Consider the following 20,018-nt stretch of genomic DNA (forward strand, 5'->3'; position numbering starts at 1 on the left):
TCCGAGCTGTTTCTCGGGGAGAAATGATGCTGCGACCGTATTGACCGAGCGAGTTTCCGGGTCGTTTGAATTTTTCTACGGAAAGTTATCAAGGCCCCCAATGCCATGCACAATGAAGAACGGAAGGAGCACATAGGAAGTCTAAAGTAATTGAAGTGGCGGCTCGTGGGAGAAGACCTAATTTCGAGTCAGTTTTTGCATGTGACAGTGTAGCCGTAACGTGGGACAGTGGCGCCCCTCTATTGGACTGCTAGCTACGACAATACTCATCGCAGGTGTGACTTTTAAAAACTCGTTTCTCGTCTCATCTATTAACTTCTGAATCATATAACGGTATCGTGAACTATGTATTTCAAGATTCCATGGAAATTACGAAATCGCAGATCAATCGGTATATTCGTTAATTATTACTCAACTCTATTAAAATCGAGTCTTTATATTACGCATGAAAACAAACTTTCTTCCTATTTATCTCGACTATTATCATTTCGAGATTTTACGTCACTCGAGAGAAACGAGTACCTGACGCACGTGAATCTTGCACAAGGTTAAACACATCATTCACGTATGTGGATGATTTCTTTCCTGTTACAACAATTTAATATAAGATTGCATTATTCTGTTTCTTATCTGTCTCAATTTTAGCGTTATCTTAAATTAAGATACTTACCCTGGCATCAATGGCGGAGACAGAAACACGGTAATAGAAAACAACGAAATATTAGATTTTTTTAACCACATTTATTTTTTCAATCACAAAATAAACTTTGACAAATTTTGTAAGTCGTTAAGAATGGAATTTATCGATTTTATCTCACGATAATTTCTTTAAAAAAAATACGAATAAAAATCCCGATAATCGAACAAGAAATCGTGGTTATCGACTGTCGAATCAGATTTAGGTTATCGATACATCAGATATACATGTACGAGGTGCTGTAATCAAGTCCGTTAGATAACTCGTGGCTAGTAACGTATATATACAATATCGCTAGGTGTCGCTGGATAAGAATTGGTATTTTTGGCAAGGAATTCGGAGGGAAACCAACAACGTGATTCAAAATATCGAAGATAAGGTGGATCAGTTTAATATTTCGAAGCTACTGTCTTTTCAGACCTCGTGGAGGAGTAGGGTCAGAACCTCCGCAGAGTAGCGACAGCGATGAATTCTCGACGACGCATACCCAACAACAAAGTCATGGGTATGGTCAAGGACAGGTGGATGTCTACAACTTGCCCAAAGTCCAGGTGTCGGGACCATCAAACAATGATGAATCCTCTTCCGTCGTCAATGGGTAAGTCCGATGTTTTTATTCTTTTATTTCTGACGATGATTGCACGCCATTTATGATCGTCGATATGGAAGGTTAGTGTATTGTAATAGCGTGTCATATTTCTAAGAATGCATAATTAAATTACATGTGGTACTATATGCAATTGCGTATATTGTTGTGTTTTTGAAAATGTATTTATAATATTATTAAGTATAGTAGGCTAATAACCTAGACCAAGCATTTTTTTATTCTAGTTTTTATAGAATTTTTTACATGTAGGAAATTTGAATTTATCATTAAAATATTTTTTCCTCATTCTTTGAACTCGACACTTTCAGAAGCTGTAAATAAATGGTACTATAATCAAATTAGGAACTATTGCAAGTATCATTCCAAATAAATTAGAAATTATTAAAAATAGCATTGGAAATAAATTAGGAACTATTATAAATAGCATATTAGATTAGGAAATATTACATCTAGTATTATAAATAAATTAGGCACAATCGCAGATAGAATTCTAAATAAATTTGCAATTTATTGCAAAAACTAAAGTAGTTGGACATGGTGAAGTATAAAAATTCAGGGAAAATTTCGGCTAGGTAACTTCGAGCCTCTGTAGTTGAAAAAAGGAACACGTCCCTGGAGCTAGGCTACTCTAGGAACATACGAAATTTGCATTGCAGAGTCAACCGTAGGAGTCTAAAACTTTCTACTGTATGGTTCATCACTTGTCTGACTTTTCTCGTAAACGAACTCACGTTCTATCTCTGGATTCACACGGATAGTCTTACAAGACTGTTGCTAGTGTATCCTCTTAACATATCGATCGTCAGAAACATTATATTTAGTACATGGGATGTAAATTAAAGCAAACTCTACGTATACCGACTGCCTTTAAGCAACACCGTTTGTTCCTCTTCAATTCATTTTTTCGAATGCGTTTAATATTCTGCGAGGTTGAGTATTGAGGCAAACTCTTTCATCCTCGGATAACAGATTGCAGATGTTAGGTATAATTTACAAATATATTCTCGATTCGATAACTTTTTCTAAATGGCATCAATCATCAAATCCACAATATGTACTCTATTAGTAGTGTATGTATTCTGAATTTCGAATAAATTATTTTCTATGAAAATTTATTTCTGACACACAAATGACAAGATAATAACAAACATTCTGAGAATCTCGAATTATAATTATATAATTTTATTTTTCAAAAATTATTCAAAAGAAGTCGAAGAAAGAAACAATGCACAAGTGCCAACACACGTAAAAGAGCGTAGAGTAATTTTGAAACACGATGTAAACGACACGTGAAACTTTCTGGTACGTATACCTCAATTAAAAGAACATTAAGTTAAACTCACAACGATACATCGAATTATTTTTCTCTAAACATTCTTAGGATCACTTGGCAACGAATTTCGACGATACACCTATGCTTGACCTCGCAACAATTCGCACAAGAGGAAGCAACACGTATTCTTCAGTAATACTAGTCGATAAGTGACTCTCCTATACGTTCTAATTGGACCACCGTGTATATCAATTCGATACCATGTCATCGATAACGTTTGAAATAAACACGCCAGGCTACAACGTGTTTTCGATACGTCTTATCACGTGGTACGTTGACGTTGATACGATTCGTTGATTCTGCATCACGAGACGATAATATTTTTAGCACCACCTATGCCAGCTTAATATCGAGGCATAAATCATTTCTTTGATAAGGAAAACGCGAGAGTTCTCTCTGGTTCTCTTTGCTTCTCTTTGCTTCCTTTTGGTTCTCTTCGATTCTCTGCGATTACATAATTCCACAGCGCAAAGTTCCATCGAAGTGTTTACGTTTCTCATGTAATGATTTATTTCCCAACCGTCGAGAAACGAGCAAGTAATTTCGATGAAACGCTCATTCGATGAACCACGGTAACGATTTGCTTGAAAATTCGACCGATGGAAATGTACCTTGTCTGTTATGGAAATTTTTGAGAGCCTGAGTTACTTGGACGTTAAACGTTAGAAACGTTAATAATTCTGGTATTTCTGAGGAAAATTAATTATTAGTTTGTTAATTTTTCAGTCGAAATTCTCCGAGTGTATGGCGATGGTTTTAAATAGGGTCTGCGAAGTTCAGAAATCATGTTAGATTTTATGTATCGTGATAGAAGTTTCGATGGTGTGCTATTAGCTTCCCTCATTTGCGAAACGATGCTTTTATGATAATCCGCCCTTGCGAAATTATATTAACGAATTTTGTTAGTTGTGCGATGATCAGGTAATTAATCGCGATTATGGGTATTTGCTCGGCGCGTAATTGGTAATTCGAGTAAACTAAGACGTAAGTTCACGTGAGATAAAGATCTCATGCTCTAGGTACGATTACGATGTGACTGAACTTAATTGGAGTACCTTTTCTGATATAGCTAATCGATAAGCAGTCCACTAATTACTTCGCGTAGTATTAGAAAATTAGTTTTAGAAATGATAGCCTTAAACCTGCATATAGATTTACGATATAAAATTTTATTTTAATCACTTCGACAATTATTTGTGAGTTATTCGCTATGAAAAAAAGTGTGAAACAAAGACCAAATAATTTCAAGAACGTACACAAGAGAGATTCCATTTTTATGTTGATTTTATCTATGCCAGACTTTGAAGGTAGTCTTTAATTTTTTAAACCAACGTTTCGCATCTTTTTTTTATTAAATATCGAAGCATAATAGATTTAAAATGATAATTTGATTATAATTATATTCGAATCATTTGGTTGCTTTATTCTTAATGAAATTTCAGTTATAAATAATTTAACGAGTATCTAATTTGCATCTATCATAATGTATTAATATTTCTGTAGTTAATAACTTCATTCAGTATTTGATAAAAAAACGATTGTAGGTTATTTTTAAAATAGGATACGTAATTAGCGTAGAAATAAGAATAACCATAGCATACGAGTTCATTAAAATCATATAACTTTTATATTGTCCTTATGACAAAGAGTTTACGATTCGATACAGTATTTCTGTTTATAAAATAAAATACTTTTCATGTAATCGAATTGAAATCTAGAAAAGGTCAGTTTTATTACATATTTATTTGTTGACATTCGATACGCATTATCGATAAGATCATCACGAGTGCCATGACTCTTCTTCAAAATCGTGTATCGAGAAAGCAAGCTAAATAGCAAGTCCACTACCGCGCCCTCGCGTCAGAAAGAGAAACGACACCGTGGCGGGACTTTTTTAAAAACGATACCAGCTCGTACACCGTAACACATCGAAGAAGCGATTTTCTATTAGTAAGAAGCCAGCAGGATTGGCCTCTTATTTTTAGATTAGCTTTCATACGTCCAAGGTCGTAGCATCTGTCGATCTATAAATACTTCCTTGGAAAAATTCCTTTTATTCGATATATCGATTCTCGCTAAGCGCCTGTCCGAACTTATGAATCATTTAACGTCTCTCAACTTCCAATCCTAAGAATGTAAATGAAACGTCGTCCACGAGAGATGTATGGACCATGTTCGAGATTTCGCCGCGATTTCTGGATTCTTTGGATATTTACACGTTGAAACCTTACGCTTTCGTGCAAACATTCGCTGTTTCCCGTGCGACGCAAAAATGTCATCCTCCTTATCGCAAAGCGGATAAAGCTACACGTCGGAAAGGGCAAACTCGCTTTCAACGAGAATACAGAGCTTTTTTCTCTTAATACGCTTTACAAACCGATCGAGGAAATATACCGTTCCCTGTTTATATGGTATTTGGGTTACTCAGCTCTTAGGCACGAATTATCGAGGACAGACCGATATGTGGTCGCAACATTGTTGGAGTAGTCTCGGTCGATTATCAGTGACCATCTACGATATCTCGACATCGTTTGGAAAAGACGATTTAACTGGTTGATGGTACTAATTTGTAGATTTAATACGTTTTAAATTTATCCGGTGTTCTATCACTGATTTTCTCTGACGTTTTATTACGACATACCAATCAGTCACGAACTTCTTCAGATGTTTATATTAGCATAAATCATCATATTTTATAATTTATAGAGTGCTTAATGTATACATCTTTTTTACCTAGGTTGCCAAGTGACTAGGTAGTTAGACCAAAGTATCTAGATAAACATCATGATAAGCAAACTATTTTCCAAGTTTTTTAGAATGTGTTACTGTATTTAATTTGGTTTCGAATCTTCGAATAACATTAACCCATTTGCATCAGAAACGCATATACGTGCGAAATTTTTCTGGATATATAAATGTATAACTTAATTGATCTAAATAAAATTAAATTATAAATTCTTTCTATATAATGTCATTTTTTTTTCGCATTTTTATCATTTTGAAATATTCCTATCTTCATAGAATAACAAAAATTTTGGTGATATGGGCCAATTTCCACTTTTTCGAATGATGTAAATGGGTTAATCACTGTTTCGTAAGATCTCGATCATAAAGGTCAATAACCTTCGTGCTATTCATAGTGTGCCTGTGTGCATGGTGTACACGATAAACCACAGTGTACCAATAAACCACAGTACACAATAAACCTGTACTCTAGGCATACATAGAATCCTATTACCCATACAAAATTCTTTCGAATCGGAACGAGGTGGCTGATAATTATCGGGCAATAATCGCATTCCAACCGTTCGATATTAATCGTTACTCGATATTAACGCCAATATATGCTACGATCGACGAAATAACAGAAAGGCTTGTTTAGTATCATGATTTTCCAGTCGAACAGGTTCAAAAGGTTAATCACGAAATTCTTATCTCGTGCACAGACCCGATCAGCGTAAACACAATGGAGTTATAAATTACTGTGGCATGCTGAACGCGCACGAGACGCAGAATTTTCCAGCAGATCGCGTGTGACAAACGATTTTAATTACTATCGATCATCACGATTTCGCAACACGATCGATAACAGAAGTCGAACACGCAGGTTTCCCGTATGCAAGACACGCCCGCATCCTGTGTATCGTTTCCCTCGCGTGTGTATTATTTATACATTTTCCAATCATTTTTCCGAGGTCTCGTTCCCGTTTTCCATCGAGTGCCTCGACGGATTTCCGAGATGTTCCTCGAACCTCGAGGACCTTCTCTATGATCCTCGTTTCCGAGGGCAGGATTCGTTGATTTACCCCCTGATATACTCTCGATACTCTTGCTCGTATTGCACAGGGACAGCGATCGATATGCTTTTATCAGCTATCTATTTGTCCTAGCTATTTGAACACTTAGTCTCGATCGATGGAAATTGTGCATTCGCATAAAATATGAGGAATTATCGAGTGTAAAAATATTGTAATGGTATAATTTGTCAGTTCACATTCTCAACTCTGTCGACTGCGACTGTGACGATATCAATTTCATTCGTAGGTACCTCCTGGAAATTTCGAGTTACACTTGATACTTTTAAATAATCAAAGAAGTATCATCAAGGTTGGTAGTAAATAAAATTTATTTTAATTTGTTCCAACTTTACTGGTTCCTCTGAGGTATATTTAAATACGTAAAATAGTTAGGATTATTAGAATGAAAATTGAAAGAAAATTAGGAGTACAAAGGAATACGTTCATCGGGTAGAGAGAGTTAAAGTGTGGGATGTATATGATTCTTAAGGTAGTATGATAATTTTAGATTTAAAATAAAATAAAATTGAGGATGTTTTAAAATTATCCTTTTATTAGTAGTACGTTATAAACTGTTTTCCTGATCATTTTCTTTTTTTCATATGTCTGTTTTTCCTCTTCGATACTATAATAATAGTTATATAAACTGCAGTTTTGTTTTTTATTTAAAGATATTGCAACGTAATTTACCACTTCGGAGCCGTGCGTGTTACTGACAAGTAGATATTATGATACCCAGTCCTCACATGAGATCTCGCATCCAGTCATGCAAAGAGGAAGACTTATCATGTATGATTACTTCGGATTTATACTTCCTATTGTGTATATTGATACATAAGATTCATAAAATCCGACAGTATAATTAAAAAATTTCTAAATCCTATATGAATAACACGGTACGAACTGTATCAAGTTAGATATCCCTTAATACTCCTTATCTTAGATTTGTTCGATGAACAGATTTGATCGTTCAAAACTGATTGTGTGTGGGAAGAGACTTATCCGATTTGAATGAGATCTGTCAGCGGTTAATTTCTGCTCGCCTGGATTCGTTCATTCGAGCAAGTATGATAGTGTAAACGCATAACAGACATAAACGATGAACGAAATGGTCCAGATCTGACCAATTTAAATAATTCAAGATATGTTTTTGCGTCCAATTAATTTAACCCATTGGTCTCCATCGTAACTTCTCTACCTTTTCTATTATACTTGAGGAAACTGATTCTCTTCATACAATCAGTTTTTTAATAAATTGAATTTTTCTTTTCGCTAAAATATTTACCAAATTTTTTAAGATACTGTCGTATTTCAATCTTATATTTTATGATATCTAATATAAGCTCAGGTAAATTCATAAAACAGATAGCCATTGTTTTATGATATTCAGATTCATTAAACTTCTTTCTCATACAAATTTAACAAGTAAAAATAGTAATCCATGATTATTCAAAGAAAGTAGACAAAGCTATTCTTTATTTTATATTCTTTGTTTTACACATGCTCTTCAAAAAATTCAAATTTTTGTGTAAGAAAGTTAGCAAAGATTACACTGTTAGCTCCTTGTATCAAAAAATATATGTTACATTTTCTATTCTCATAGATGAATACATTACTATCAATTAAACTGTCGTTTTAATAGCTTTGCAAATTGTACAGCCTCTTTAAAACGCGTGAATAATACTTGAAACGCTTCCCATGCGAGAGGAAGAACGATGGTGAACGACTGGCTTTAACATGGCAATATTCAATCCTCGTTGCGCCTGCACTGACTCTTCGGATGAAATTGCTCTCTTTATTAAAGGTATTCATCGAGGAGCGTGTACTTTGTAACACGTGCATAGAACAGGTGTAAATAAAACCTAGGGGACTTTATAGGTTCCTGTCCAATTGGAGCTTTCACGTTCCTTTATATTCCATTATATAAAAGCTTGATCCTTTAGTCGTTTATTCGTCCTCGGTTGTTTGAACTCGATGAAAAAAAAAGGGAGAAGACAGGCGTCCATAAAGCAGAAATGGGACAAATATCTTGAATTTCGTGACAGTGATCCGTTTGCCTTCCTCGAGCAGAATGACGTCCTAAGGTTTCTCGATGCGGGCTCTTGATATTAAGGTTAATCTCTGTGATCCAGTTTTAACCAGCGTGTTGGTTATTGCGATTTTAGAGTACACTTGGCCATATTGCTCTCCTGACCGCGATCGTTTTAGAGGTACATAGATTTTGGAAATAAAAACCGTTACGAAATTCATGATGCACTTTCTCAGATCATCTCGTGAAGCCCTATCATTAAGCAGTGGATACTGTAACAGTCAAAATTGATGTTATATAAAATCGAAGGATTATTAACTGGTAATTAAATTAGCTTGTTTAATTTTCTTTGCAAGGGAAAAAATATTTGTATTACTAGATCATCTGGTTGATAAAAAACCTCTTATTTACGAACCTCTGCTATCGTAATAATTGCTTCAATAATTTCCTCATCGAACATACAAGTCTTGTAATTCGTGAAGAAACTTGTTGACTAGTTTTCATTACAGTTTATCAAGAATTGATGTATATAGCACAAGTACGTCAAATAAATGATCGAGATAAAAATATTTATCTCCTTTGTGTAATTTCGCGATGAACGTAAAACAGGCAAACATGGTTGTTACGCAATTTTATTTGGGTTCTATACTTTTGGATAATATTTTCAAGAGTTTTATCTCGACGGATGTATGTGTGTATAGATTGATAAGATCTCTGATATCGTTGCATAGCAGACAATTAATATTTTTCCTTTGCATCGATGTCGCATCTCCGCTTTGTAACTATTTCTGACTTCGCGATCATTTTGTACTTTTGGTTTGGTTCATTCCTGATATTTATAATTGGATATTCTATTGTGCTGTAAATAGAATATGGAGGATATATATATATATATATATAACTCCTCAAAGAGCTGAACATAGTATCCAAGAATACGCTTTTTATAGATATTTCTAAATAAATGGTATATATTCACTACGGTCCTATTTTTATCGAGTGAATATTTTGACATTTCTATCAATCGTTATTATTACTTTCTGAAATTAAAATAATTTATTGTTATATTATTACTCTAGTATTATTTATTAAGAAATATCTGAATAGGTAACTTTCCACTTGTTTACAGAAAAATCTCAATATTTTAAGCTTGTCAAACGAAGATGCAGGATCTTTTCGTATCGTGCTAGATCAATAATTTATCAAAGCTTTCGACGTTCCAGATATCTTTCCTAGAATTAAAACAATGTGATCAATGAACTAGTAATAATTCAATAATAATAATTTTATTACGACCAGAGTTTTACAGCAATTATAATATAATGAAAAATGTAAGAGAAACTTATAATAAGAAACAAAAATAAAAATTTTTGTTATTAAATCCAACCTCAAATTCCTCCAAGGAATAATAGCATGATCATTTCGAACGATTTCCATTCAATTTCTAGCCAATACCATAATCACCTTCAAAATCTAATATATCCTCGCACAATGAGAATACAATTCCACAAATCAGCTTGATCGTTTAAAATATTTTCGCCTATGGTTCTCTAACGAACACGCAACGTCTTTTCTTAGATTCGATCGATGGAAATATGATAGGAAGCCAATTCCGTGTGACGCAAATCCATGTCGGTTGTCATACGAGGCTTCACCGTGGGCTCGCGTTGTCTGTCGGATTAATTGCAAGCCTTCCGATAGTTAGCCCGATCTTCCTTGCCTTTTCTAATACCTTTTAGCCGATGGATTTTCGTAACGCGACGGTCGAACCTCCGGGGCTTTAACGTTGCTGTTTCCCGCCTTCTGAAACGCTCGTGCGAGAGCGCTGGGTGCGTATGCGTGCGCACGTGTTCCCCTGCACGCGTCCCGCGCGCGCAATGACACTTCATCTGTCGCTGCGATCCCGGAAAGGCAATTGACACGACATTCGACAGATATATCTTCAAAGAGCGATGAAATATCGACGTGGATAATGAGACATTTTGTACCGTACTGGCTTATACCGTGGGTGTGAAAAGTATTACATAAAAGCTCGTCGTTTGTCTGTTCTATTATGTACTTAAAATATTATTCGACGTATAGGTTATTACAGGCTAGGTGTTTGTGGAGCTTTCTAATGAGATTCGTAGGAAACAGGTCATGGAATTATAGGTTATGGACGATGAATTTTGGAACGTCAAACATATGAATATTTGAAATGTTATAGAACAACATTTGAAATTAAACGAGACTGAGATGTTTGTAAGGATTTGGAAATTTGATTTTCTTTTTAGATTGTAATTTATTTATTTTCGTAGTAATGAATTGTATGTTATTATAGGTCGTATGAATTTGTGAAGATTAATTATTTATACTGTATCATAAGGAAAATATGCGCAGCAGGTGATAAATGACTTTTTACATGTCTGACATTTGATTCGTTTGTTTAAATAATATTTATACGTGTGGTTCATTTGTTTAACTGGATTTGACAGTGTAATTAAGTCTTCGACGACAAATCTTTGTTGAAACTGCGTTGCAAAACTGTTTGTTGAAGTATGGATTAAGACGTATCAAATAAAAATTGGTTATCGAAGAAAAGATAATACACCGCGAGAAAATTTACTGCGATCAATTTTTACAATAATTCTATCTAATGGAAAATTAAAAAAAAGTACATTATTTTTGTAACGCATAAAAAAACGACGTAGCATGCGTTATTGAAGAGTCTAATCAATATATTGCCACGATGCATACATTATTAACACTTTAAATACTATGTACACCAAAATTGTATGTATAACCGCGTCATGTGTATCGTACATTGCTTCTTAATTCTAAAAAATACCTTTTTCAAACAAAATGTTATTTTTCCAGAATATAAAGAAGTAAATATTCCTCCACAATCAATGCATCATAGTTTCTTAAAAAAGTATACTCTAACGAATACATCTGGTACGTGAAAATATAAACAATTAAAATTATATTTATATATAATATTATCATTCTATACCTTCGAAAATTCATTCACAATATTCATTTTTCGATTCGTTCCGTTCAACGCTCCAGGTTACACCGTTACCCATAAAATCGACAGTCAACTGACTCACAGGGACTCGTTACTGCCATAATTTGGAAGAGATTACCCCTACACAGCTAGGCTATACACTGACGTCATCGTTATCGGCGTTTGCTTTCTTGTTCACGTGGATACATGGACAAACGATGATTCTCTCCCCCGTGTTACACTAATCGACCCCAGAAAATTATCTCCTCTGAAATGGTTGATTTATGATGTTCGTACGTGAACGTAAGCGCCGCTTCCTCCCTCGTGGCTGACACTGCGTTATAGCACGAATGTTAACAGAATTTTTGCGAGACGTATCTCGGTGGTCAGTTCTTCAGTGGGGGAAGATAACATTGTTTTGTAAAGCTTAGAAATCATTTTGTCGAAGCAGTAGCTTGAAAATCTTTTCTCTTTTACGGTTATATTCGAGTATTACGCGTTCTTCGCCTCCTTCTTCGTTCTGTGAAATCTGATCGAGAGGCACATCGAACGGAAGGATCATTCAATGGGCCTATGCTGACTTTGCAAGAATAGATAACCGAGTATTTGTATCATATTCATACCAGTTCCTTTACAGATTGTTTTTTACGAGTTTCTTAAAGAACCAGGAAGATTCTAAGGTAATCATAAAGGTGACTATCATGAATAGAGGGATTTGCATAAGTTGTCAGGGTTTCCGTGATGTAGAATACTGCATTGCAAAATAAAAGTATTTTGGGAATGCATTTAGAATATTTAGTGGTATGTGCGATTAATCTGTGCGATAATAGAGGTCAAATTTGTAAAATGTTCGTGGGTATATTAAAGGGAAATAAGGCTTAACGTGTTCCGTTAAAATTTATCATCACGTTTGTTTATCAGAATGTACATATATCCTTGATCATCGAACGTTTATTGGATTCGTGACAAATAAAAAATATTTAATATTTCTGTAGCGTATTAACCAGATTATGCATTGATTTATATGCATCGACGGTATAATAGGAACAATCATATATACATACGTACATATAAATATGGTATATGTAATATTGATAATACGTGACTGCATTACAGAACATGCAACATTGTTAGATTACGTGACATATAGTGCGTTTTTATTATAAGTAAGAAATTTATCAGTGTTATTTTAACGAGCTATTGACACAGTATCAGCGGAAACCAAATGTCGTGAAAAATGGCATAAAATTCGCAAGTTGGCAATAACAGGCGATTATCGTTATTTACAGTTCATTCAAGAAATTATGTCCAAACGGTCGGGTGTAAATCAGTTGCGATAGGAAGAAAAAATTTCTATGCATTAGGAACGAAAAGCGTAAACACTAGATGCAGTTGACAATCGTGTAAATTTAAAGGGCACCACGGTAAATAGCCTTTATTTCAACAATTTGCCAGAAATCCACATCTGGAATGAATCAGTCATCGTTTCGTCCATCCAATATTAAATTTTACCTCTGTCATGATAAAGTACATCGTGTCGTCAATATTTTCAAATATTCCACGCTATTTATCTTTTTGCTTTTCGATAATGTGAAATGTACGCAAACATAGTTGCTTCTTATTTATATGAAGATAAAGTGGAATAAAATTGAATTAAGAGCGAGCTTGTCATTATCGACAAAATTCTTTTAATCCTTTATGTTTGCTAAACGTTGTCACAATGTAATAATTGATAAGACTAGGGCATCAAGTGTCATAGACTACAATTATCTATGTAATTCACATGTCGTTGCTATGGGATTCGTTACACGTCGATAAAACAGCTCGCATCTGTAGAAAGTCGATTTATCAGAAATCGGGAGGCAGACGCAAAGTTGCACGAGCAATTATACACAATTACATATAGATATCAACTGTTATAGTGTTACTGTTGGTATAACAAAAACGGAAATGTATTTTCGATTAGTCTGGTTTAAAAAGAATAAACAAACGGGAATTTTGATGTGCAAAAGCAATTCGAGTTAGACACACGTGAAGTGGCAATTTATTAAATTATAGGCATCGATATCGATATACATTCCAGAATGTTGAGTGTTGCTCGTTCCCGATCGCGAAACACGTGGCGATAAATGATCTGTGCAATGAATTGATAAACGTTTCCGAATCGTTACATAAGAAAGGTATCGATAATGGAACGATAAGGGTGAAAATATTACGCTCGCTTCTCGCACGCTGATCGATGAGGTTATCTAAAATAGCCCTACCGATCTTCTCTTTCCCACTCACGTAGCCCGCTTTGTTTCTCCTTTTCTCCTTTCTCTTTTTCTATCTGCATTTCCTCTCTCTATCAGCGGCACCTCCTCTCTACCCCCTCCTCGCTATCTGCGCGTCTTTCTGCTCTTTCTTCGGTTCGCCACTCTCTATTTCTCGTCGCCGTGATCGTCGCCTCAGTCAGTCTCTACGCGCCCTTTCGCCTCTCTTATTCAAACTCGTCACGCATTAAAAGCCGGCTGCGCAATCTGTCCCCAACCCCTTGCAAGCAACGGAAGCATGGCGAAGACGGCGACGTTGGCCGTGCAACGGCCAAGAGGAGGGAGAGTTAGGACGAAGATAGTATAGGTGAGAAGGCAGGACACATATCGAGCGAGAGCAACGCGAGTGAGCGCTGCCGGCATAGAAAGAGGAACGCCGCGGGTCGACGGTGCCAGTGTCGGACAGAGACACGATTCGGTCGCGTCGTCTCTTCTTTCGCGTTGCTCATATACATTCTCTCTTCGACCGTCATTTCAAAACGACAACGCGATAGTTGCCAATAGATAGAGGTTAGAATCGCGTGCGCGATCGCGCGATGCCAAACCATGCTGTATGTGTCGACGGTTACCTCGCATGCGCCATCTTGATCATCGGAGTCAGTGCACCGTTCGAGTACGTAGACGATCGTTTCGATTGATCGACGCGCTCGTGATATATCGTGTGCGCCGGTGAACGATCCCGCCACGTTTTTTCTCGCGCGCGCTCTTCTCGCGCCAATGTTCTCCGGGATCATGTCACGTTTTGCGTGCAGTGTGCGAAGTTTCCGATGCGAGAAATCAGTATCGTGAAAGTTGTTCGATCAGATGCGCGTGTACGATCGTTACACATTATGACGGTCCATTGGTGTGAACTATGATCTGCGATACGCCGTTCTCCCGCTATTGAAGACTCGTGCGAAGCTGTCTTTCATTCTTTTGTTTACGAAGTGAAGTCGAGTGAAAATCGAGGGAAGCTGTCGCGACTCTGCGATATCGCAGCGCTTTCACACGATTCTTTTTCGTCCGTGATGATTTATTCTGACTGAAAAACAGTCGTTGCTTATCACGGATTACCGAATGTTATTGCATCGTCGTTTGTGATAGATATGAATTTATTTCAACGTAGAAGACGTTCAACTTAGACGAGTTGAGAAATTATTTTGTCAAATTGATTTTACTTGCAATACGTGATCGCTGTCGTTATATTTCGTGTTATTATTCTATCGTTGATCGATACGAATTAAAGTTTGATCTGAAGAGTGTGCAACACGAGGATGAAGGAAGCAAGCAACTAGTAGATAAAGAACGATGAGGAAACCTGGAAAATCGATAAACGACTAGTCTCGTATTCTCCTTCCAGTGGCAAGGAAACACAACAGAGACTCTTGTTTTCTCTTTATATCGCGTTTGTTGGCTTGGCAACCGTATGGGCGATAACCTTAAGGGTTGTATCGCAACCCTTAACGACAATGCCTGAAGTAAGACGATTTTTCCGTTTTTCACGCGGCTGTCGATGCAGTCGTTCGAACACGTGAAGAACGATTGGTTTTAGTTTCTGATTGGTCGGTCGCGATCAGCGATGATAATAGGCGTTCATAAACTTGAAATTTTTTAACGGGCGGTGTGCAATGTGATATATGAAATGAGATTGCACTGACATCGCGTCTATCCAGATCTACGCTCGACGAATTCTTAATTAGTGCCTTCGGTGACGTGCCATGGATACTAAAAACTAAATGATAAACGTATAGAAGAACATTGTTCGTCGCCTTATCTGTGGAACCGGAAAAAATCCACAGAAGTAAGTTTCATTGGAGGATAACGTTATATACATCCAAAGTGCATGGGGGAAGTCGTGGCTCCCCTTAAAAAACCTATAATGCTTTGCTTCGTACAAGGATTTTATTCGCGGGAGGATTCAAAATTTCGTCGCTCCAAGAGGTAAATTGTATTTTATTTTTATTTTTTAACGCTCTATATTCCCATTTTATATGTATATTTTATTCATTTTTCTTTTTTAATAGGTTATGTATAATCCCACAATGTTTTTTAAATAAATAATTCGATTTATTAAAAATTTTGAGGATATTTTATAAATATTTTATGGTGGTTAAAGGTGGAGTATTTTGAAAGTCTTTTATCTATAAATATATTTTTATAAATATACAAAAAATATTAAAAATATTAAATATCCATTGATCGGTAACATTTTTTTAATCTTATTTTTATAATTTTACTATTAGTATATAGTTACATTAAATTACATATATATAAATTTTATTTCAGTTTGGAGATCAAAGATTTGTTTACATCGTAAAAAGTCATATACAGAAAATATGGATATCTTATCTGCGATTAGTACGAGATATGTAAATTATATTTGTAAACGGCTCTCCTACATAATTTAACAACTGATACCACAAGGTTGTAATCTCTATGAGATATAGCAGAAAATTTATGTATAGCCACCGTCCAAGCAGTAGAAAAAAGTTTGAAAGAAAAAAGTCCTCTTACGTAGAGACCATTTTGTAATCAAGATGAAATTTTCTCAATGTCGAGTCCCCGAAATTTTAAAGCTATCGAAGTGCTTAATAAGTTCACGTATTTCTTATTTAGCATATTTCAAGGTGAATTTAACAGCTTCTTATCGTTCTTTGTAAAATTATCGATATTTGTTCAAATTATCGTTTCTTTATTTTCTAGAATTCAGGTAATTCTGATAATCATAATAGATAACTGATAAAAAAATAATAATAGAGAAATAATAGAGAATGATGGAGATTGAAAAATTGAATAATAATATTCATGTTTTGAAGTATGTATCTAGAAAGTTGATGTCACAGAAGAATATCAAAAGCGACAAGGAGTACTATGTGAAAACCGGAAGTAACATGTATCTTTAGTGAAAAGTCTAAAAATATTCATTTTATCTCAACCTAGAAGATACGTACTTTAACTCGAATTTTTTTGTTTCGAGTGACAAAGTTCATTCAAAAAATGAATACAGTGAAAGCCGGAAACCACATACTGTAATTTGCTGTGCAAAATATTTTATAATTATTTTTTCATTGTATAACCTATAATTACTTACACTAACTTAAAAATTCTAGGTACATATTAAATATATCATAATAAGAACCGTGAAATCAAGAAACGAGAGCCATACATATGTAGAAGTTACTATAATGTAGATACAGAGGTGCTGCTACAGGATCTGCTGGAACGAGGTCAAATAAGTCACAAGTCTATACGAACTGCTATTAGTCGCGCGTGTCGAATCCACCCTCTGAAGTTAGTCGTGACCACGTGTTTTGCTGTATTCAGTATATCCGGTTCGATCGAGTTCTCGCGAGAAAAAGGTAAACAGAAGTGCAACCAGTCTCTTCGCTTCTTTCTTCTCTCCTTTTTCACCCGTCGCTTAAATAGAGTGTGCCGATAAACAGCGAAGAGATAGAAGGTCGAAAAGCGTAGCTTATCACACGCTTGAATAGAGTTCGACGAGCAGCTTTTTTCTTCCACGGGCCTCCGTTCCATCCAGCATCCGATGTTTCTCGTATTTAGGTCAGCCAAGCCACAGTGTCATGTACAGGGTACGAATATACACACACGTTCGCGCGCGGCGTGTTGAGAGGCGTGGAGACGAGTGGCTGCTGGAGGTCGCTGGCGACCGGTACAAACATCTTGTCCATCTTATCGGTTTGCAACACTTTTTCTTCTCAGTGCTTCTCGTCTTTTTTCATAGGCCGGAACCACCGATAAATTCTGCTCCAAGGACTTCCCTCAGAGCTTCCTGCACCTTGTCGAATTCATACTTTCGAGCGATGTTCTTACGTTCTCAATCCCTTGTTTACTCGTAAGGTATTCTTGTATTTGAGCAAAATGGAGGGAGAGTTGTTAATAACGAAAGAAAATTTTGGTATATTTATTTTGATCGAAAAGTGTCCTTGGAATAATTCTTTTTTTTTTTTGTGTTTATGATAATTCTGATTCATTATGTCACGATGTATGGAGAGGTTATGTGATCGTATATTATAACGTGATTTGTCGTGATCATTTTTAACGTGATTCGTGCAGACAGATTTTTATTTGGAAATTTTTATTTAATTGAAGTTTGAATATATTTTATCGTTATGGCATTTTGACGTGAATATAGAGATTGTTATTTTGATAAATTGTTCTATATTTAACCTTGTTCGGATGACTTGTGGTGACATTTGTTAAGGGTGATTTCCAATTGCACGGTAGAAGATTTCGTCTTAAAATCGCTTATTCATAGCATATTATGAGCAGACAGGTTGCTACACGTATGTGATATAACGTATAATATAGTTAGTAGTTGACTTTTGCTCTTTTGTAATTATTGTAGTATTCTTTTTTGTATAGACTGTGTCACGATACAAATTCATTAAGGTGAATATGTGTAACGTTATTATAAATTCAGTGAAACTTGTGAAATTAATGTTTACTTTAGAATTATGAAACTATCTTGCATAATCAGAGAATTAAATATTAATAAAATATTAATTAATTAAAAGGTAAAATAATAATTGATCGAGAATGTACAATTAAGATAGTAATTAATGAAACATTTGTAGATAACATAGCAATTAAAAAATTTATAAATATTTGAATTAGTTTATCAGTATAATAATTCTAAAAGCTTTTAGATGTTCAAATTATTCAATTAATTAGATGTTATCTTATATTAACTTACTTTAATATATAGATTGTGGTAATATTACATTATTAAATAGTTGTAGGCAATTTTATTTATAAATTATACCATCCATAAATTATTTGAAAATAAACTTTTGTAATTATTTTCAATAATATAAAAAGAGAGCAAAATTAATTCTCGTATAAATATTATCTATTTTGTTTCAATTATTATTCTTTTTAAATCTTAATTTTAATTGATACTTTTTATCTACATAAAAGTATTATAAAAATGTATTGTAGTTATTCTAGAGACATTCATTAATGATAACAAGTTTCACAGAATTCGATAATACATGTTGCATTAACCATTGGCAATTGGTATTCTTAATTGACTGCAATTCAATTTTATACAGTTTTCTCATGCCACGTACCAATCTTCCGCAATGCTCGACCTTTTGTATTTTTCTGCGAATAAAATGAACGGTGCTTCTTCACGGATAATTTGGATCAAATAAATTTATGTATGTTTATATATCTCTCTCGATTATACGCAAATTTAATTTCATGTTAAATTCCCTCTTACTTAAAGCAAGAGAATAATTAAAAGAAAAATGCCATGACTGTATTTAGTACAATATCCATTATTTTTATTGAATATCTTAAATTAAATATCTTCTTAAATATCTTTCCAAGAGGAAAATTCCTGTAATTTATATAGAAATTACTTATGTTTTAAGTACTAATTACAAGTCTTTAACTATATTTAAACTGTATAGGACATTTTAAATATCGTATTCAACGTATTCTACAATTATAACAATTTATATTTTCATTATTTTATACACTTTAACAAGAGGAATTATTAAACATTTCCAAATTCCTTCATTGTAAAATTATTAAATATTAACTTCATATGTCTTCCGTAAAATTTGAATAACAAAAATCATACTTTGAGTAATATAAAACTTTCCTCTTATTTTATTATTCTCGGTAATTACTAAATTAATTTATTATTTATATCGTATGATATTTGTAATATTATTTTGCTATATTATACTATAGAAGCGACGTATATTACATGTAGCCCACATGTGGAAGAATTGATCGAAATTAATGACACAAAATAAAAAGTGAGTAGCTTGTTGTATTTATTGGCCAGGGAGCAATTAACTGTGTTAAGTCGTCAGTGTTGGAGCGCCCGCAGACAGCATTAATTCAATCGTTTTTCGTTCCGTGTTGGCCATTCAGCCGGTACTTCTATGGAATTTCGCTCGACAATTCAATCAAGGTAATCGAAAGGTTGTTGGTGCGGTTTAATAAGTACTTCCTCTTTTTTTCTCGTCGTGTTGCATAACATTGTTTTCGACTGGTCAATTCATTCAAGGCACTCCGCATAAAATATCGCGCTTTGTCTCCGTTTCGAAGCCTCGTTCAGGAGTTTTATGTTCCTGGGAAGATAGCATCTTCGAATACACCCTTATCTAAGGGTGCAGCCATTATTCCAAATTAAGACATAATTAATTGACTCAAGGAATTAAAAGCAACTACTGATTTCGTGGACCAATGATTTAAACGAATTAAAAATTAATATAAAATTTGATTATATTTAAAAATTTGTAATA

General features: G+C 34.7%; 1 protein-coding gene across 4 annotated transcripts in view; it reads left to right on the top strand.

Moving 5' to 3' along the window:
- LOC108552091 (GRAM domain-containing protein 2) overlaps positions 1-20,018 on the top strand; it is an 82,208-nt gene that overhangs the window by 9,423 nt on the left and 52,767 nt on the right. For all 4 annotated transcript variants that reach the window (XM_017906488.1, XM_017906489.1, XM_017906490.1 and 1 more), the window contains one exon: positions 1,116-1,295. In XM_017906488.1, coding sequence (XP_017761977.1) covers positions 1,116-1,295 — 180 coding nt within the window. The remainder of the gene's footprint in view (positions 1-1,115; positions 1,296-20,018) is intronic.

Source organism: Eufriesea mexicana, unplaced genomic scaffold, assembly GCF_001483705.2.
Source record: "Eufriesea mexicana isolate 0111107269 unplaced genomic scaffold, ASM148370v2 scaffold5473, whole genome shotgun sequence".
In the NCBI taxonomy this organism is placed as follows: Eukaryota; Metazoa; Arthropoda; class Insecta; order Hymenoptera; family Apidae; genus Eufriesea; species Eufriesea mexicana.